We start from the raw sequence: 23,210 nt of genomic DNA, 5'->3' as shown, positions 1-23,210 counted from the left end.
CTTTTCTTACCACACTCCTTACCCTTCTGCCCTGCGCTCTATACTGTTCATGCGCCTGCAGGTCACCATTCTCCTTAAATTCTCTCCACAGTTGTTTCTTTTTTTGCAGCTCAAGCTTAATGGTGTTATTCATCCATTTAACCCTTACTTGATTTACTATTCGGACTTTAGGTATGCAGTCGACCGTGGCCTCCTGCAGACACTCCTTAACCGCCTCCTATGCACTATCAGCATCCAGCCCTTGCAGTTTTACATACCATGGCACTAAACCAAGCAAACTCCTAAGCTTGTCATACTTACCAGCCTGGTAATTCCACATGTACCCTGCCTTAATTGAAAATTCCACACATTTAGCCACCTCCCAAGTCAAGACCCTATGATCACTCTCACCAATTGGCGGCAATGTGTGCATACTCGTTACAGCCAAATTCTCAGATGCAATTACTAGGTCAAGCACTCTCGAACCCCTAGTGTTTTCCATTACATGCTGTCTCAGATAGTTATCCCTTAATAACTGCATATAATCCAATTCCTTCCTCACGTGTGCTCTCTCCTCCTTCCAATCAATGTTGCCATAGTTGAAATCCCCCATAATAATTATCTCCTTCCACTCATTGCTTCTATTTGCTTATGCATACTATCCCCACCATCTATTCCATCACCTGGTCTATAGCAGCACCCAATTGTATATTTTGTTCTGCTAGCCTCAATCTCACACCAAATAGCCTTAAATGTGCTATTTTCTCTATCCACCAGTTCAACTTCTATTCTCCTTGGCTACAGTTCATCAGCTATCATCAATAACACTCTCCCCCCACCCTCATTTTATTCTCCCTGTCCCTCCTGAACACACCATAATCCTCACATTCAATCCCACTAGCTATATCATGTTCTGTCAACCATGTTTCACTAATGCCAGTAACCTGTGGCCTGGAAGAGCCAACCAAGACCAAAAATTCTTCCTTCTTGTTCCTAATACTTCTGGCATTAGTATACATAAAATGCAGAAGCTCGTTAGCCCCACCCTTGTTTTGATGCCTTATACTAACTATCCCATTCTGATTTGTTGTCCTTTGTACTTGCTCGGGCAAATTATACACATCCATACACTCAACTGCCTCCCCCCCCTTAATAACTAGTTTCCCTGATTCTGCACATCCACTTCATCAACAACACTGTTTCAAGTCTCTGCACACCAAATCCATTAATAATAATAATAATAACTTTTATAAGAAATTTCCGTGGGTTCATGATCTTTCTTTATCGAAAAAAGAACAGTTAATTGAGCCTTTTGAGTGATGGGCTTAAAATGCAATTCTGTGATCTTGGTTTGGCTCAATTCTGGATCTCACCTTCACCGTGAAGTCAATTTCCTGAATAATCTGAAGAAGTATGAAAATCGACATGCAGTTTTCTACAACCTATCTTTGTAAGAGAGGATTTTCATCACCCCTTCAAATAAAAACAAAATACAGAAATCGTTTTAGTGTGTGCCAATCTTCGACTGAAGTTGATCAATATTGACCCAGATATCCAGCAACTCTGCAATGGTGAGAAGCTCAACCATCTCATTAAAAGTAAGTAGTAACATAATTATATCATATTATTAATTTGTTTTAATAAAAATTGAAACTTTGTTCAATGATGATACATTTATAACATAATAGATTTATTATGTTATAAATGGAACAGTTTTTCCCAAATGTTAGTAATCCCCACCTAGGTTTTTTTTAAAAAAATTATAAAACTTAGTGGTCTATAGAATTGTTTTAATCATTTTACTGGTCCTGGAGCTTAGAAAGGTTGAGAAATGCTGATAAATACTATTAAACCTCTGTAGTGTAATTGGAAAAACAATATGTTGTGCCCTGAAATGAAAAAGAGTTAGATTCTCATTGTGAATCAAACACATGAGAAAATCAAGAATTAGTTGAAGTTGAGTTAGCTGATCTCATACAGAGGTGGCAGGGTTCCCCCCCCCCCCAGAAAATTAGGTTTTTTCATCCTGCATACAGGCAAATCATCCACAAGAACACACACACACACACCATTTACAGACAAAATATTGACTGCACGCCACAGTGTTGGTGGTGGTAGACAGTAGATGGCTGCCTACCACGACCAGTTTGTGTTGATGGTAATCATATTCGTTGGAGGATTAAATAGAGGAGATGATGAGTTTATATAATCCTCTAACTACATGGTGTAGCATGTCCTTCCATGATAAGTCTTTGGACTTCTTTGAGGTGGCATGTAATAATAATAATAATGTTGTGGTTATATAGCCTTTCAGCTGTTTAGGGGCAGCTGTATGTACACCACCATCTAGGGAAATGATTATGAGCAAGGTGCTTTCCCATCGCCTTCCTTGCTGTAACTGTATCCTATGACCTGTATCCTGTGTGTTCAAAGGGGCCAGTTTGCCTGCTTGCAGGATGAAAAACCCCAGATAAACTGGTGGGAAAAAACTTGCTGTCCATGCCCAAGACCGGCTAACTTGGCTATGGCCAAGGAAGATCCTTAAGCTTCTCACATCATCGATGGGAATTGAACCTAGAACACTCCTTCCCCAGGCATATTGTTGCAAAGCACAAAGCCACTAGACTAACCATGCGGACAACAATAATAATAATAATATAAATTTTTTTATGTTCTTTCTTCCAGATCATGGTAGTTTAGTTCATCTTCTCTGTCCAAAACACTGGGTACCACATCATGTGGAATACCATAAACATTCAAAAAGGAACAAGATGCTCAGCGGTCTTTAATTAATTTCAGGTATATAGACCTTTGTTTTGTGGTTTGTGGAGTGTTCTAATGATGTGACATTTTAGAAGATGGCCTAATTTATCAAATTTTACCTTGGATATAAAGTACATATGGTGTATATATAAATAGAAATAGAGGATATTAAAGATCCAACAATATTTCCAAACCCAAATATACCCAAATGCAGAAACTTTGAAAGTTTGGAAATTTTGATCAGAGAGTACCCCCCCCCCTACCCCAATTATCAGCATCAGAGTTGCCTTAGCTTGCACTAAAGACATGCACTGCCCAGACATTCATATATTTGCCTTTTATTAGTGCTTTTGATAAAGGTTTCACTAGATTGACAGCTGTTTTGAATTGGTGTTAGTTCTTTTCAGAGATAAGGTTAAAATAAGGCTGAATCTTTAATATCCCTTATTTCTGTTTATTTTACATGGAGCTGTATGATCTTTCTTTGATAAATAGTGTATATATAATTTGGTTTAAGAAATTAGGCTTTTTTTTTTTTTTTTAAGGAGTTTGGCAAGAGATTTTTAATTGTTAATTTCTTAACTGATGTTAAGTTTCTGTCTTTAGATGTAGTGCTCGTCCTGAGGACAAAATGAACTCTTCTCTGGAGGATAAAGGTTTCAGAATTCCTGTTTTCTGGACAGGTTATTCCTAATGTATATCAAAATCACAGAAAATAAATTGGGCTTTCTTCTAAAATATCATATGATTACAACAGTACAAACCGCTAAAAACTATCCACCTGAGACAGATTAAAGACTACTAAGCTTATTCCCTCTATTTTTTTTTTTTTTTTTTTTTTTTTTTTTTTTTTTTTTTTTTTTGGTGCGGGTGGGTGGGAGATAGTACCAAATTTGCAAGGAATAATATAACTAAGTGTTTTAGACATAAGATAACTGTAGTCTGGAAGAAGGAAAATAAAAAATATCTGGTACTGCAGAAGAACTTCAAGAAATGATCACTGAATTTGCATAAAGTAAAAAGAAAGATTTAAAATAAATAAGGACAAAACAAAAAAATAATGTATAATAAATACATTACCAAAAAGCCAGTACAAATGGAACACCGGGAAATTGATATAGTACCCTCTATGTTACCTAGGACAAAAGATCACAGTAGAGCAGTGTTTCTCAAACTTCAGACATCCACGTACCCCTTCTTAAATTTTCATTATTACCAAGTACCCCCACCCCCCCGCTTCTCAGATAATAAATAAATAAATAAAGTATATTTCATTGTAAATGTCTATTTTATTTGAATTTATATGCTCATGTAAACAAAAAATATGATTTATTTTTAATAGAACAAAATTTGGAATAGGTTCCTCTTCATTTCCCGTCCATTAATATCCATGTTTTAAGTAATTCATATCATACTTACTAAGATTTTTCATCTTCTTCCTAGTTGGTTCTCTAGAGATGTCAGACTACACACCCTTATCAATTTCATTTGATCCAGATGCAATATCAATGTTTTCTTGTTGCTTACAGCTATTGTATTTGCTATATTGCTCTCTTTTGTGGATTTTATAAATCCAGTCTTTAACCAATGATCCATACTTAAGAATTTGAAGCTAAAAAAATTACTGTATTTACTCGAATATAACTCGCACTTTTTTCCCAAAATTAAAGCTAAAAATTCGTGGTGCGAGATATATGCAGGGATTTTTGGAAACTAAAGTTTTCAGAAAAAAACTGAAACTGGTGTGACTTACCAAGAAGCTCCTACTCGCTATTGTTACTTTTGGCATCGAGAACAGTTTCCTTGTGTACATCGTTAAAGTCATCTACCCAAATAGCTTCATCTTCTTTCCCATTATTTCAAGCAAAAATTACCAGTTATTTACAAGACTTGAGATACATAAAGCAACTATGAAGAAGTGCATATGATTGGTGCGGTATTAACAAAAGATCGCACAAACCAAAGACAAATTAGCATTTCAGCAGTTGAGTTGAAATGCTAATTCCCTTCAACCAAATTCCATAATATCTGAAACACATTCGCTATGTATTTCTTAGTTTTAACATGTTCATGACAGGGTGGTGTCAAACGAAACCATATTTGCACCAGCAACATATGGTTTTGCTTGAGTCTATAGAGCAGTTTCTGTGGGAGTGGAGATGTGATTCATTAGTCAGTGCCTTTTTTATCCTAGTTGTCTCTAAAGTTTCTATAGTTTTTGTTAAGAAATATAATGATTCCATGCGTTAATGATGCATAGCCGAAAATTGCCATGTACTCCCTGAAAACCTTTCGCATACCCCCCAGGGGCATGCGTACCACACTTTGAGAAACACTGTAGTAGAGGATGACTTTAAAGAAGAAGAGATTATATGTAGAATTCAACTTGGTTGGATAGCCTTTGAAAACACTGTGAAGCACTCAAAGGAAACATCCTAATCTTCCTTAAAAGAAAATTATTCAACGTTCTATACTTCTGGTCATGACATATAGAAGTGAAATATGTACTTTAACAAAAATTTGACCAACAAGTTGAGATCACCCAAAGGAAAAAGGAAAGATCATTACTCCATATTACATTCTAGATGGAAAGCACAATACTTGGATCAGATCTCAGACTAGGGTGAAAGACATTATAACAGCCATTAAATGATCCGAATGCCAATGGGCAGGTCATATTGCAAAAAGTGACACTCAAAAATAGACATGGTTGATATCACGATGGTATCCTAGAGATGGAAAGAGAGCTACAAGAAGACCAAAAAGATGGTGGGAAGGATTAAATTAAAGAGATCGCAGGAACTCAGTGGCATAGAAAAGCTCAAGGATAAGAATGAATGGAGGACTTTTGGGGAGGTCTTCGTTAAGCATTAGACAGTAAATGGCTGATGATAATGATGATATGGTACTGACAACCCAATTTTAGCATAGCCTGTCTCTGAAAAAGATTGCTCCATCAGTTGGAAGAAAGCTAAAGTATTGTAAATCATATTTTACATTGTGAAGGCTGTTCTTGGAAGTGGTCTATAGCACTCTGAAAGTTGAAGCAGAACTGTTGGTTTTCATTATAAGCAAATTTTGGCATTGCCTTATTTTCCCATCCACTTAAGATCACCAGTATTGCAGAAAATTGCTATGAAGAGTGCATCTCTCCAGCATCAAACATGCAACTGTCTGTTCTAAAGGTCATTTTAGTTTGCATTTGTGTATGTATCTTTCAAGTGCGTACACAATGCTGGCTTAAGCTAGCAAAATATTAATCAATATTTAGGTACTAAATTAATTATTTCATCACATTTTTTCATATAGTAATTTTTTTCAAAACACTGACATGACTAATTTCTACAATTTGAATAGGGCTTATACGGAGATTGATCAGAAAGTTATTGTCCTCTAAGTTTTTCAGTGACTGAATATTGTTGATTGAGTTGAATACAGAAGTGATAAAACTTTTGAAACATTTCTAGAGTATGCTTATTGACTTAATTCTTTTTTAAGTTGAAAAAGATCTTTATTTTTATTATTATTTATTATTTTTTGTGTATATTAGGCAATAATCTTTTCTGATCAGTCTTTATATGGAAATACACATAACCGTTTTTTTATCATGTGACTACAGTTTTAGATATATATGATATAATCTAGGTTCAGAATGCTGAAGAAAGAGGTGCCATTGGGATGATATTATTTTTGGAGCCGTTGGAAGTTGCTGTGGAAGGAACAAAACCAGAAAATGTATATCCTAATACCATGTGGATGCCTGAATCAGCTATGCAAAGGGGAAGCATAATGGTTGGAAATGGTGATCCTTTAACTCCTGGATATCCATCAGTGGGTATGAGATATTTAAGTATTTATTACTTGACATTGTGTGTGTGTGTGTGTGTGTGTGTGTGTGTGTGTGTGTGTGTGTGTGTGTGTGTGTGTGTGTGTGTGTGTGTGAGAGAGAGAGAGCACACTGTTTTTTTTTTTTTTTTTTTGTATTTTTTTGTATATGTTGTTTTATACTAGGAGTACTCGTTTTTTTTTGTATTTTTTTGTATATGTTGTTTTATACTAGGAGTACTCGTTTTTTTTTTGTATTTTTTTGTATATGTTGTTTTATAATTTTCCAGGAAAGGCACAGATGAACAGTTGCTGAACTATTTCCTATAAATGATTTAATCTTGAGTATCCCCAAATCATCTCAGATCTCTTTGTCTGTAAACAGTGAACAGGAAAAATAATGCCTTGCGAAGTCTGAAGACTCATCACAGAAGACCCACACTAATCATTATTCACACTTTGCCTCATACCTCTACATAAACTCATTCTCTAACACAGAACTCAGAGCCACCTTTGGCAAACTGCTCTATTCATTCACCATTCTCAAAGCAAAAAATATAATCCTTATGTCCTTGATAATCACACCCTAGATGTGGTTATATTTTTGCTGTAAAGTCCCTTTAGTGACTTATGTGTTTCTACCATATCTTCTCTTTTCCACCTATTAACCAAATTTTGTAACCTACAAATCTTCAATCTGACCTCATAGGAGATATTCCACTTTGGTCACTCATTTCTGGGCACTTGCCATTTCATCATTCCCAGGAAACCCAGATGACAAATCTCTACAGATTAGTTCAGATGTGGTCATATTAAAGCATTATAATAGGGAATAACTTTCTTTTCACTACGTCGGGGGGGGGGTTCTTCAACGTACAAGCTTGAATTATAGAAAGTGAGTAAATTACTGAGGCAAGACTTGCCTATTGCATAGGCAGATCTTCATAGAGTATCACATCCCCCATCCACCCTTCCTGAATTATGGCCTTAACCAACTTTTTTCCATTCCTTAACCTGTCAAATGTCATCCCTGATCAAGAAGATCATCATCAAATTCCTGATGTGTATTCTGAGGGAGGGATGTACAGGATATTATGATAGTGCTACATGAAAGAGTTACACCATTACTAACTTCTGATCAACAATTTTCTCCCAAATTAATCTTATGTCTTCTAAGGTACTTTTTTACTGTATCAATCCACCTACATCTTGGTCTGCCTCAGGGTCTTTATCTTTCCATCATAGCAAAGAACATTTGATTTGATAATCTTGCCTCCCATTCTGTTTAAGTGACCATACCATCTGAAATTAGCTCTGCTGACACATTCCTGTTAAAGTAAAAGAACTATGATTAGCATCGCAAATTTTGATGTCATATTTAATACCACTTTCCTTCATAATGTGATCCATTCATTTGTCACGTGTGCACCTATCTTGAACACCTGATTTAAATCAAAATCATCAAATCATCCTCATTCAATTCTAACAGTTGACTTAGCTCAAATAGAGACTATGTATTGCTGATAAATGTCCAATTTACCCTATATAACTATAGAATTTTGAAGAGCTTTCTTCTTATCACCTTGTCATATTCCTTTTCCAGATCAACAAAACTTAAATACAAATACTTGGTATATTGCTACAAGGAAAGAATGTCACTAGTGCATGGCAAGTGGTCAGAGATTGCTTGAGAGTAGCAGTATCAGACTGCATACCCAAGGTCAAGAGGATAAACCAAGTTGGAATTAAGTGGATGAGTAGGGATATAAAGCAAGAACTGCAAAAAAGGAAAACATTGTGGAGGAAATATAAAAAAAATGATCAGCATACTCATGAATAGTACAAAGTGCAAACAAAAAGGATGACTAGTATGGTAAGGAAGGCCAAATCAAACCATGAGAGAGAATTAGCTAAACAGGCCAAAGTAAACCCCAAAGAGTTTTTTCGTTATGTATCAAGTAAGAGGAAAATTGACTATGGTAGAATGACTTTAAACAATGCTCATTGTAGGAAGGTGACAGAACCAAAAGAAATAGTTCAGTTGCTGAGTAATCATTTTGCAGAGGTGTATCATCCAGGTGGTGATTTTATAGTTGCTGATGTTACAGATGAAACAGGTGTTCAGCATATTAAAAAATATGAATGTGAACAGCAGTGGGACCGGATGGAGTATCAGTCTGTGTACTATGTGAATGTGCAAGAGAACTGGCATTGCCTCTGATGAAGTTGTTCAATCTAAGGCTCAGCTCTTTCAAGGTTCCAAGATAGTGGAATGAGAGTAAGATAGTTCCATTACATAAAGGTTGCTCCAAGACAGAGGTAGCAAACTACAGACCAATTAATATATCAGGTGTAGTTGTTAAAGTATTTGAAAAGTTGGTGAAAGGTAAAATACAACAGTAGGTGGATAGTGTTGCAATACTCTATAGTGGACAGTATGGCTTTATAGAAGGTAAGTCCTGTCTTATTAACTTATTCACATTTTATAATCAAGTGACAGCAGAATTGGATAAAAGTAATGGCTACACCATGATACTGCTCAACTTTGCTAAGGCATTTAACAGAATACCACATGGAAAACTATTAACAAAACTGGAGAGGATGGGAATGGATATGAAGCTGGTAGTATTGGATAGGTGGAATGGCTGATGGACAGACACCAGAGAGTAGTATATGGTGGAGTGTAGTCTAGGAGAATGATGGTGACTAGTGGAGTACCTCAGGGTTCATTACTAGGATTACTACTCTTTAATTTGTATATCAATGACCATAGGGAAAGATTTAAGAGGGGATATTCAGTTGTTTGCTGATGATACAAACTGGGGAGAGGAATAGTTGTTATAGGTGATGTAGATATCCTGCAGGATGATTTAAATAAATTGGCATTGTGAGCAAAGGATAATGATTGTCAATTTAATGCTGCAAAATGCACTTCGGGTTGAAAAGGCTGCATATGGTGTGTCATATTAATGGTATTGGTTTACAGGAAATTGATGAGGCTAGGGACTTGGGTATAATGGTGGACAAATAGTTTAAGTTCAGAGAACATATTGCAAAAGTTATTTTCCCTCTTTATAAGGCTATGAATTCCGCCACATATTGACCACTGTGCACAGATTTAGTCACCTGGGTTTCTTGGGGACTAGGAGGTGGTTGAAAAGATTCAGAGACGAGTGACCAAGATGTGACAGGTCTGTGGAATACTCCCTATGAGAATAGGTTGAAGGGCTGTCTGTTACAAAGTTTAGTTGATAGGCAGAAAAGAGGGAACATGATAGAAACTTTTAAGATATTAAAAGGGTTTTATAAAATTGATGCAAGCGAAATTTTTCAGTATGTGATAAATAGTCAGAGAACTAGGGGCCATCCATGGAAGTTGTGTAAGAGTGTAGTTAGTAGGGGTGTATGGACCAGAATTTTTGCATGATGAGTGAGTGCAATGGATTACCAGAATTGGTTGTGGGTCCCTGACGGTAAATGGATTCAAGGAGAGAGGTATGATAGAATTTGTGTGTATGATAGTTGATTTGGGTCTTCTGCAATGAGTGTCCGGACTCCATGGAGAGGTTGTAAATAATAATAATAATAATATTCCTATGATTTTCAAGTGAAAATCTGTTCCTGACAATCTCTATTTGATCTGAATCCAGCTTTCTTTCTACAGTTTTTCTTTGCCATTTCTCAAGTATACTTGCATAAATCTCACCAGGAACACTTAGTAGAAAAATTCCTCTGTAATTCTCACATTCAGCTTTATTATTATTATTATTATTATTATTACTACCCCAAGACCTCATGGAGTTAACGACTCATCTGGGAGTTTTATCACATACATAGCTCATCATACCATGTCTTAAACTCACTCAAACTCCGTGCAGACACCACACTCTCAGTCAAGGCATTCCAATCATTTACAACTCTACACGAAAAAACCTGCCTCTCACTCCCTACTCACACCCTCTTTATACAGTTTCCAGGGATGACCTCTGGTTCTCCCCTGATCTCCCACTATTTTCTGCAGAACCTCTCCAGCATTAATCCTATAACAACCCCTTACCAACTTGTAGGTCTCTATCATATCTCCTCTCTTCCTCCTGTCCCACCAGACTCTGCAAATTACATCTCAATCTTTCCTTGTACTCAACATTCCAGTGGTCAGAAACTATTTCCCTTTATATAGATGGATGCTTTGAGAGCTCTGCTACATCATATGGAATTCAACTCCCTGATCAAACTTTCTGAATTATGCAGGCAGCCACTATAAAACTTTTATACCTCCATATAAAAGTTTTATATGGAGTGTTATACTCATTTCAGGTTTTTGATGATTTTCTCCACTTCAAGTATTGATATATGTTACTGGTTGCATTCCTGGCAAGTGTTTTCTACCATTGTGCTAACACTGCTTGTTTCATTTGGCAATCTTTCAGTGTAATTACTCTAGACATCTAGAATATCTTTATCTTCATTACATAAATCAAGTGGATATTAAATCCCACATTATTTCAAAGCAGAAACTATGAAAGTTTCGTATGAAATTTGACCAGAGAGCTTACAGAAATACAAAAAATCCTTATCTTCAGTTTTCTCGTCACCTTTATCATCTCTGATTTCTTTTACAGTGCTCTTTCCTCCATTTCTAATTTTTTTACAATAGTCTCCAGAATATTACTCCAGAATGGAAACAATAGGAGAGAGAGAGGGAATGGTAAGAGGTATAATTATGGGGACTCGATGATCCGTGGTGTTCAAGATAGGATGCTTGAGGAGTGTTTGCCAGGAAGAATGATAGAAACTGTGACTATGGATATTAAGAGAGGTGAAAGGGTGGATGAGATGATTGTGATGGTAGGAACAAATGACTTGAGAGGTAATGTAAATTGGGCTGTGAGAGAGAGATGAGATTTTTGCTTGAGGCTGTACAGAAGAAGATAGAGAGAGGAAAGATAGTGTGCGTGTTGCCAAGGTATACTAATGATGAGCTGAGCAGAAGAGCAGTAATATTGAATGACATAATAGCTAGAGAGGACTGGAATATGTGGATGCTTGAAGTGCGTTTGAAGACAGAGAGGAATTGTATGCAAGAGACCGCTTACATTTACATGAGGAAGGATGTAGGCATCTGGAGAGATTGCTGTTCTGAATGAGTCGGTGTGTCCCAGGGAGGATGGTAGCAGGTGTGGCCTCTTGTGGGAATGGCTACTTGGGAGAAGGGGGAAGACATCAGGTAACACTGAACCCAGTGGAGTCTTGAGGGGATAATGCTGGGTATAGAAATAACGACAATTATATGCTTTATACTAATGCCAGGAGTATCCGGAATAAGGGAGAGGAATTGGTGGTGCAAATAGCATCAGCCTGGGCCAAAAATTATTGGGATCACTGAGACGTGGTTGACAGAAGAGGATATAATAAAGAATAGAAGTCTCTGGGTACAGTATTTTTCGGCAGGATAGGAAGGGAAAGCGTGGTGGTGGTGGTGGAGTACTGCTTATGATAAGTGATGACCTATGTCCTCTAAGAGTGGAGGCTTTGGAAAGCAGTGACACCAATGATTTTGAAAGCATATGGTGAGGTAGAGGTGGGCAAGATAGGATATATAGTGGGGTGTTGCTACAGACCCAGGAGCACAGAGGGTGAGGACCAGAAGATGTTTAGACAGTTGAGTTTGGCAAGTGCAAGAAGAATGGTTGTTATGGGAGATTTTAACTACAGTAGTATAAATTGGGGAGAAGAAGATGCATGTAGCAATAAGGGAATGGAATTTCTAGAATTCTCGAGAGACAAATGTATTAGGCAACATGTAATAGAGGGAACAAGAGGTTCAAGAGTTTTGGATTTGGTTATAGCATCAGAAGAGTTGATAATAACTGAGATGACATCTCTCCCACCAGTTGGAGAGAGGGACCATATGGTTTTGACTTGGAAAATGAATAGACATGCAGGAGTATCAAAGAGACGGGAACGTATGTGGAATTATAAGGCAGGTGATTATAATAGTCTAAACCAGGGGTCGCCAAAGTCATTTGCCCATCAACCCCTTCAAGCATTTCTTGACTTTTTATCGACCCCCTATATTTTACTATTACGTAATTATGATAGGACAAGCAAAAAAAGACACTTATGTGAGTTTTTAGATTGTTTATTTTATAATTACAGTGTTTATTGTATGTATAATATAGTATATATTATTATATTACTATTACTACTACTAATACTATCACTAGTAATATCACTGGTATTACTAGTGATATTAATAAACTACTGGTATTAATATCACTGGTATTACTACCAGCGCTGCTGAACTCTTCAACATAGAGAAGTTTAGTTCGTGAATGAATAACGATTGAATTATAATATGTATGTTGATGAATTTTAGAACATTAACGCTCACTTGTATATCGATGCGCAAAAGTGAGACTGGGATCGAATACTTGTAAGTATCAGTAAACAAGAACCACGTGTGTGTTGCAATCTCACTCCCACTGCACCGGCTGGCAGGAACCACCAACATCCATTTATTGGTAAATACATCATTTTGGCCTACTTCATTGGCCTTAGTAACTGTTTTCATGACCTTACTCCATCTTACAAGTCCTTGGACCTGTAAGATGGAGGTACTGATCCCACAATTCACTCTTAATTGTGTTGTCATTACCTCCATGTCTTTTGTCATGGAGGTAATTCAAGTTAACCGAATTAAATATTACCCATACAATGATGTCTTATATTTTTCTGTCGACCTCCAATCAACCCTTGAGCCCAAATTGACCCCTAATAATGTCATATCGACCCCTTTGGTGACCACTGATCTAAACTGCCAATTTGGGGAAGTTTCATGGAGGGAGGAATTGGAAGGCCAGGATATCATTAGCACATGGGAAATTGTGAAAGAATATTTGTTAGCAGCAATAGTAAGTTGTATACCACGAGTGAAGAAGAGGACACAATTTGGAGCAAAGTGGATAACAAACAATATTAAACAGGAATCGCACGTGAAAAAGAGGCTATGGAAGAGATATAAGGAGACAGGTGAAGAGAAGATTCATGAAGAATATAAGACACAGGCCAGAAGAGTGACTAGTATGGTAAGGAAGGCGAAACGGGAATATGGGAGGAGATTGGCTCTAAGATCTAAAGAAAATCCTAGGGAATTTTTTAGCTATGTGGCCAGTAAGAGGAGAAATGACTGTGGAAGAATGATATTATGGGATAAAAATGGGAATAGAGTGACTGATGCAGAGTACATAGTGGAATTGTTCATTGAACACTTTATTGGAGTATTTCATCCTGGAGGAGTCAGTTTTAATACTTGAGGGATAGGGCAGGTTCGAGGTTTAGAGGTACAGGAGGAGAGTGTGTCTCAAATACTGAGTACTCTAAATGTCAGTAAAGCTGTGGGACTGGATGGTATTTCACCACGAGTTTTGAGAGAATGTGCTAGGGAACTGACAGTGCCTTTGACCTGGCTTTTCATTGAAAGTCTGGTTGTGGGAAAGGTGCCCATGGAATGGAAAGGAGGTAAGATAGTGCCATTGCATAAGGGCTGTAGCAGACTGGAAGTGTCTAATTATAGGCCAGTTTGTGTGTCATCAATAGTTGTTAAGATCTTGGAGAAAGTAGTGAGGGACCATATACAGTGTTGGGCAGATGAGGGTAATGTTATCTGTGAGAATCAACATGGATTTTTGAAGGGGTGCTCTTGTTTTAGCAATATGCTTGCCTTTTATAATAAAGAAGAGCATTAGATGAGAGAAAGGCATATACTGCCATTTTCTTAGACTTAGTGAAGGCATTTGACAGGGTGCCACATGATAAGCTGATATTTAAGTTGCAGCACATGGGTCTGGATGTCAGATTGGTTAACCGGATTCAGGATTGGCTCCCGATAAGTATCAGAGAGAGTTGTGTATGGTGGGTCAGTTTCAAGGAGGCAGGGGGTTACAAGTGGGTCCCACAGGGCTTCGTACTGGGACCTATATTGTTTAATCTCTATATCAATGACATTGTCCATGGATTGCAAGGGGATATTCGGTTGTTTGCGGATGATGTGAAGCTGGGAAGGATTATTAGTAATAGTGCAGATGTGGCAGCCCTGCAAGAAGATTTGAATAATCTAGATAGATGGGCAAATGAATGGGGATGTCAGTTTAATGCAGCGAAATGTAAGGACTTGAGGTTTGGGACACATCGATGGGACGCTGCATACTCTATGGGAGGAGTTAAACTGGAGGAAGTAGGAGAGATAATTGATCTGGGATTGATGATTGATAGAAACGTGAAATTAGGGATCATATTGCAAAGGTGGTGAAGGTAACATGGAGGAGTGCTGCAATAATGAGAAGGACATTGACCTGCAGAGATAAAAGGTTTATCATTCCGTTGTATAAGACTCTTATCAGACCACACTTAGACTATTGTTCTCAGATTTGGTCCCAGGATTGTTCTCAGGATTTGAAGGGAATAAATTAACTGTGGAAAATGTACAGAGGCAGATAACAAAGATGGTTTTAGTACTGTACAATGTTAGTTATGAGGATCGGCTGAGGGAATGTGGACTCCAGAGTTTGGTGGATAGAAGAAGGAGAGGTGATATGATTGGGTGTTTTAAACTGTTGAAAGGTGGTTACAGGGTTGACACCGGGGAGTTCTTTCGCTTGGTTGAACAGGGGGGAAGGAGTGATCACAAGAGGCCATCCCTTTTACGAAAAGGATGGCCTCTTCTGATCACTTAAGAATTACGAAAGGAAACCATGAGCAAGAGGGTGAGGAGTGATTTCTTTTCATGGAGGGTGGTTGAACCATGGAATGCATTGCCTGATGGAGTGGTGAGAGTGAGAGCGGTCAATGAGTTTAAGGAGTGGTATGATAGACTTTGTGTTTCTTGGGGGGGGGGGCCCTCCCCTCGATGAGTCTTGATAGACTTTGTGTTTCTTAGGAAGGACCTCCCATGATGAGTCTTTTGACTCCTTGGAGGCCTGGATAATAATAATAATAATAATAATATTGTACCACCTTCCTGATATTTGTTTTCTATATTCTTACCGAAGTCTTCTCATGACTTTTGTTTAGCTAGTTTTAGTCTAGCCAAATCTTTACTAATTTTTCTGTTACATCCATCCTTCTGAGGGAGGGTGTAACAGAAAAATTAGTAATGATTATAAAAGTAATGTATGAAAACACCGAGGCAGCAGTAAAAACGAGCATTGGAAAAACAGAATTTTTCAACATCAAAGTGGGCTTGCATCACAGGTCAGCACTGAACCTGTTCCTATTTGTGACTATTATTACTTGCACTCAGTGAAGGAGTAGCCAGAAATACACCATGGAATATATTATTTGCAGATAACTTGGCTATCTCAGTTGAAATTATAGAGAAGGCCCAAAAGAGTTTTATAGAGTAGCAAAATACCTTGGAGAATGCAGGTCTAAAGATAGATACTAAGAAAATTGAAGTAATGGTTAGTGAGAGGCAAGGACATGAAGAAATTAGTATCTTGAGAGGGTGGTATCTTGAAAGGAGTTGCCATTTCAGGTACCTGGGATCAATCATAGAGAAAGAAGGCTCATGTAACTTGGCAGTCAGAGAAAGATTTAAGGCAGATTGGACTAAATGGAAGGAGATGTCAGGAGTGATATGCAACAAAAATGGACTGAAAATAGTAAAAACAAGTATATATAAATCAGCCATTAGGTCAGCCTTGTTGTTTGGAGCAGGAAAGCATGAGCAAGACATGGGCAAGAAAGAGAACTCAGGAAGAACAGGTTAGAAAGAACAGAGATGAGGATGCTAAGATGGGTAAATGGAACATCACGGAAAGAGCATAGGAGGAACGAAGATTTAAGGAAGGAGATGAGGGTTAGAAAAATTAGTGACAAAGTGAGAGAAAGTAGATTGAGATGGGCCAGCCATGTATGGAGAAGACTGGTAGACCACCCAATTCAGAGAGTCACAACAATGGAAGTGAAAGATAAGAGAAGAAAAAGGGTAAGACAAGGAAAAGATGGGAAAACATCAAAAGGGATATGGAAGAAGTTGGAGTGGAAAGGAGGGATGCCCAAGATAGAAATAAATCGAAGAAAATTGTCCTAGCAGCCGACACCAGGACTCTCTAGAACTAAAATGCTGAAAAGAAGAAGATTTAAAAGGGTAATGCATATCTCTTCATCTACCAAAGTTCCATAGCTCTTAATTTACTGCTAACCATTAACTACCAAACTGTTTTCGCCAGCCTTTTCCCTCAGAGCCACTGTAGCACAATCTGATGGCACAATGTATATCCTTTGGTCGGAAAAGACACAGGTTCATTTCTGACATCAGAAACTTCAACCTGAAAGAAAATACTTTTTCAGCCAAAAATGATTTATCCAGTTTTGTATATAGGGAGCAGAATTTCCTTCTTGGAAAACACTAGATTTAGGAATAACTCTAGGCATCTCACAAACAGACACATCAAGCATATACAGGGATCAGGCAAGAACACGTGCACACATATAATAGACTCACTTTATGTAGCATGAAGATAGGGTGTTAGCTGGGAGTAGTCAAAAGCAGTGTGTCTCAGACTTCAGATATCTGCATACCCCTTCTTAAATTTTCATTATTACCAAGTACCCCCTCCTTATCAAAATAATAATCATAAATAATAAATAAATAAAATATATTTCATCGTAAATGTCTGTTTTATTTGAATTTAGATATACATGTAAACAAAAAATATGATTTATTTTTAATAGAACAAACTTTATAAAGATACTGTAAATTTTTACTTGAAATAATTTATCATCGATGAGAGGAGTGAAATTGCTTATGGTGGGATAAAATTTCAGCAAAATTTGGCTCTATAGTTGTTAATTTCAATCTCAGATGCGGTTATGGAACTTTGGTTTGAATCTGTTAATTCAGGAAATTCATTCTGTATTTGTAGCCAAAATGATGATAACGTATTCTCGCTGTATTTATTTTATAGGAAACCATCAAAAGCTAGTTCTAAAAGTTGTTCTTCTGTTGATGATAGACCCTTTGGCATAGATTTGTTGATACTGAAAGCATATCTTATCCACTCAATATTAATGTCCAGTTCAGGGAAATACTTTTTCTAGATTCATATGTAAGCTTTGTAAATGCTGCATGATAGTAATTTTCACATCATCATCAATTTGTTCATTTGAACTTGCGAGCAATTCATGAAGAGATGGAAATGATGACCGTCAAATTCTCCATTACCAACCCGCTTTTGCCATAACTTCATCTTTGCTAATGTGACGTTCACTTTTTTTATTTTGAGCATGAAATACAGAAATTTCCTTGCCTTGTAAATTAAGACTATTTAATACAGTAAATATTTCTGCAGGTATGCTAATTGACTGAGCCATTTCCAATTATATAACCTTTTTCAATTCAAACTTTTCATCAAGAAAAACTTGTAGTTCATTCCGAAGTTCAAATAAAATAAACGAATAAGGACTTTTCCATGAGAAAGCTAACGAACATCGGTGTGGAAGTTGTGTATAGTTGCTTCCCATTTCTTTGCAAAGTTGAGAGACAAGTCTGGCATTTAGAGGACGGCCTTTAATATAATTTATGTTTTTACAGCTTCATCAAGAACTTTTCTTAGGTCTGTAGACATCATATGTGTAGCCAAAGCCTCCCTGTGTATGCAGCAGTGTGTTAACTTTGCATCTAGTGCAACAGCTTGAATCCTTGAAACAAGCCCTTTTTTAGATCTGACCATGGATTTTTCTCCGTCCGTGCTTATTCCAACACAACTTTTCCAATGAAGCTTGTTTTGATGCATAAAGGTATTTATACTGTTGAATATTTCTTCTCCTGTTGTATATTCTGGCAAGGGTTGGCAATATAAAAGGTCATCATGAATTTTTTGATTTTTTTCGTACCTAACAAACACTAGAAGATTTGCAAAATTTGTAATGTCGGTATATTCATCTGCCTGCAAAACATAATGACAAAGACTCTTACATATATCGGATAACAATGTTTGTTTTATAATTTTCAGCCATTTCAGTGATTCTTCGATGAACAGTACTATTTGTTAGGCAAATCTGATCAAAGATCTTTTTGCATTATCTCCAACATAATTTCTGCTATTATTTTTGCTGCAGGCTTGACCAAAGTTTCATCAATTGTTTCCGCTGCATCACTTGTTGCTATTAATAGCGACACATGATACAAAGCTTCTAAAGCCTTCATATTTTCATCTCGTGATGCAATCAACATCATTTTTTGAGATTCTTTTAAATTTTTTTCATTTATTTAAAAAAAAATGCGACAGGTTTGTCCTTAAATTCATTATGTTTCAATTCGAAATGGCTATTTAAATTAGATGGTTTCATGCTTTCATTTTTTAAAGTTTCACCGCAAATTACACATAATGGAATAGGTTCCTCTTCATTTCCCGCCCATGAAAATCCACACTTCAAGTAATTCATATCGTACTTAAGATGTTTTTTCATCTTATATCTAGTTTGTTCTTTAGAGATATCAGACGACACACCCTTATCAATTTCATTTGATCCAGATACAATATCAACATTTTCATGTTGCTTACAGCTACTTGTATCTGCTGTGTTCCTCTCTTTTGTGCATTTTATAAATCCAGTCTTTAGCCAGTGATCCATACTTAAGAATTTGAAAGCTAAAAAAATTACTGAATTTACTGAACAGTCCTTCACAAATGACTAGTGAAAGCAGAGCTTGAAACAGACAGCAATGGTAGGCTAGTAGAGTTTTGCTTGAGTCTATACAGCATTTTCTGTGGTAGGGGACATATGATTCATTAGTTAGTGTCATTTTTATCCCTTTCATCTCTAATTGCACTATTTGTTGAGAAACATATTACACAGCCTGCAGATGTCTCTGTACCTTATTCAGTGATACAATAGGAATGTTTTACAATCTCGAACTTCACAGATACATTAAATTTTATTCCATGCATTAGTGATGCATAGTAATGTACCCCCCTGAACACCTTTCACATACCTCGAGAGGTACGCATACCACACTTTGAGATACACCGGTCTAAGGAATAGGGAACTGGAATAGGGAGCTGAATCCTGAATCAGGAATTATTATTATTATTATTAACACCATTAACACCAGTGGCGGCTGGTGAAATTTTAAGTGGGGGTGCTGCCTATACAAAATAAAAAAAAAATAATTTTTTTTTCTTAATCAGTAACCAGTTTATTAATAAAGAAATCTACAGTAAATTGGTTACTAATTAGGAAAAAAAGTATTTTTATTTTGTATAGGCAGCACCTCCCCACTTAAAATTTCACCGGCCACCACTGATTAACACCTCCATGGAGTCGAAGATTCATCGTAGGAGGCAAACACTGTTACACACAAAGTCCATGCTTTAAACTCATTCATTGCATCTTCATTTACCACAATGTCAGCCAATGGATTATAACTCTCCATGCAAGGAACCTGCTCCTTATGCCTGGCTTCACATTCTCATTATACAGCTTCCAGGTATGTCCCATTGTTCTACTCTCTTCTCCCATTCTATGAAAAATTTCTTCCACAATTAACCTGGCAACAATCCTTTACCAACTTAAATGCCTTAGTCATAGCAAAGTTGCTAGTGGTATGTCTCAAGGATCTGTTTTAGGACCATTGTTGTTTAACCTGTATGTTGGTGATATTGGGAAAGATTTGGATGGAGATATTCAGTTGTTTGCAGATGATGCAAAGTTGGGACAAACTATGAGGAGTAGAGCAGATGTTGTGGCCTTTGACTTGAATAGATTGAGTGAATGGGCATGGGAGTGAGGATGCAAGTTCAGTGTTGCAAAATGTACGTTTTTAAAATTTGGGAAACAAAGGTGGGATGTAGAAGTTACGCTTAGTGGGGATATATTGTTGGAGGTGGAGGAAATAAGATCTTATGGGGTGGGAGTGATGAAAGGATTTGAAATTTGGAGGGCATATTGCCAAAATTGGGAGTACAACACAACTAATTCTGGCAATTCAGACACTGACTTGTAGAAGTAAGGAGATTCTTGTTCCATTGTATAAGGCTCTGATTAGGCCACACATGGACTACTGTGTACACAGATTTGGTCACCTGGTTTTCAAATGGATGAAGAGATGTTGGAAAGGGGGTCCAGAGGTGACTAAGGTTACTCACCTCTGATCTCTGGAATATTGAATATGAAGGAAGGTTGAGAAGATACAATTTGCAGTACAGTGGATAGGAGGAAGCAGGGTGATATGATAGAGATGCACAAGTTGGTAAGGGACTGTTATAGGATCAATGGCGAAGAGGTTTTTCATAAAATGGTGGGAGATCAGGAGAGAACAACAAAACAACAAATCATCCCTGGAAGCTGTATAAGGATGCTGTGAGCAAGGGAGTGAGAAGCAGGGCTTTTTTTTTTTTTTTTTTTGCATGCAGAGTGGTGAATGATTGGAATTCCTTGCCTGAGAGTGTGATGTCTGCAGAGAATTTGAATGTGTTTAAGGTATGATATGATGAACTGTGTGTATGACAAAGGGACCTCCTAGATGAGTCTTTGACTTCATTGGAAAGGGGGGGGAGTCTTAGGGTAATAATTTATGAAGTAATGAATTAGGGTAATTCATTCCTTCAATCTGTCCTCATATCCCACATTCCAAGTACTAGTTACAACCTTAGTCAGTCTTCTCTGAACCCTTTCCAGTATATTCTCATCATGTAAACTAGGGGACCAAATCTGTGCACAGTAATCCACATAATGCCTGATCAAAGCGTTATACCAGGGATCAGGAATCTTTTCAGAATCACAGGCCACATTCAACTTTTATTTTTAATAATCGGGCTGCAAGCATTTAATTAAGAGAAAATAGTGAGTGAAAAAAATACTTAAGATATCAATTTTTATTATATCAATCTTACAAAATACAGAAATATTTAACTTATGAGATACGAAACAAGTATGAAAATGAAACTCAATGAAAAATTATTATCACATAAAAACAAAGTAATATAGTTTATGCATCACAATATGTGTGTGTGTGTGTCTCCCTGCTTAATGTGACTTTTGTGATTGTTTTCCATTAGCCAAATTATCTATATCCACTTTATAACCTGAGGTGCAAATTTGAAAGCCGAGTAGAAAATTTATTTTTCTAAAACTCATGGCAGAAAATGCTTATTTGCTAATGTACGTGCTTCCAAATGCGACTATCATCTTCTTTGCAAAACTGATTAATCCTTCATTTTTTTTTGGTAAGCATCGATAAAATTTTGGGATATTTTCTAATGAAAATGTGTTCTTTGATGTTTCATTATGTTGTAATTCAAAAACTTCCATCTGCAGTTGGTTTGGTACATCATCAATGTCGATATTAAAAGGGTTCAAAAATAATTGCATTTCGATGGTATTTTTATGAAAATACTGTCGAAATACCCAAAACAGATTCACAAATCTTGTTGAAACTTCCATTTGTAAATATTCAATAACCAACAAAAGTTTCATTTTGCTAGTACTTCCAAGTTGCGCGGGCGATAACACGAAGTATAGGTATAAAATTATTTTTAATTTATTATTCATATTATACAATTCTTCTTCTTCTTCTACAGCTTCTCCCACTTAAGTGGGGTCACTGTTTGTTATGAGTCTCCTCCACACCTTCCTGTCTTGGGCTGTCACCACATCCAAGTTCTTCATCTTCAAGTCCTCTTCTACCAGCTCCCTCCATCTCTTCTTTGGCCGCCCACGCTTCCGCCTTCCTTGCACATCCATCTGCATGACCCTTCTTCCCACATATTCGTCCTCCCTCCTCATCACATGACCAAACCATCTCAACCTTGCCTCCTGTATTTTCGCTCCTAAGTTCGTAACTTTCACTGTTCCCCTGACATAGTCATTTCTCAGATGATCCTTTCTGGTCACACCGCACATCCACCTAAGCATTCTCATCTCTGCTACTTCCATCCTGCTGATGTTATTTTTCCTCATGGCCACAGTTTCTATAGCATATGTCATAGCTGGCCTCACTACTGTCCTATAAATTTTGACTTTCAGATTGATCGGCACCCTCTTATCGCATAACACTCCAGCCATCTCCCTCCAGTTCCTCCAACCCGCTTGTATCCTGCATCCCACTTCCTTCTCAGCTCCTCCATCTTCCTCCACTGTTGAACCTAAGTATCTAAAGTAAGTATAATAAGTAAGTAAGAACCTAAGTATTCATATTATACAAGATATTATTTAAATAATTCAACATACAGGCTTCATGCCATGTAAGTATGGCCAACCTTTTATGGGCCACCAAAAATGCACGTTTGGGCTGCCTGCAGGCCGCTGATTGCCAACCCTTGCTTTATACAATTAAACTAGAACCTCCTTATTTCTACAAGTTAAGACCCTCTGCATCATTGTCATAATCTGATGTGATCTCTTCATAACTTATGCAATGTGACTTCTGAACTTCATATCCTTATCCACCACCACTCCAAGGTCTGTATTTCCTCAACTTCCTCCAAAATTTCCCCCAAGTGTATACTTTGCATCCCATTGTTACCTACCAAATTTAACCTTACGCTTTGCAACACTGAATTGACATTTCCATGCTGTCGCTTACTCATTCAATATTCAAGTCCTCCTGTAAGGCCACATCAACTTGATTCCTCATC

The 23,210-nt window shown here is 37.1% G+C and overlaps 1 protein-coding gene across 2 annotated transcripts in view; it reads left to right on the top strand.

Moving 5' to 3' along the window:
* Window positions 1–23,210, top strand: part of LOC150104694 (N-acetylated-alpha-linked acidic dipeptidase 2-like) — a 346,412-nt gene that overhangs the window by 65,490 nt on the left and 257,712 nt on the right. For both annotated transcript variants that reach the window (XM_090395882.1, XM_090395881.1), the window contains exon 6: window positions 6,388–6,577. In XM_090395882.1, the coding sequence (XP_090252008.1) occupies window positions 6,388–6,577 (190 nt within the window). The remainder of the gene's footprint in view (window positions 1–6,387; window positions 6,578–23,210) is intronic.

This window comes from Typopeltis vanoorti, chromosome 7, assembly GCF_054136105.1.
Source record: "Typopeltis vanoorti isolate ZY-2024b chromosome 7, IOZ_Tvanoo_1.0, whole genome shotgun sequence".
Taxonomy (NCBI): Eukaryota; Metazoa; Arthropoda; class Arachnida; order Uropygi; family Thelyphonidae; genus Typopeltis; species Typopeltis vanoorti.
Note: the sequence above shows the minus strand (reverse complement) of the source record. Positions and strands in the feature narration are given on the sequence as shown.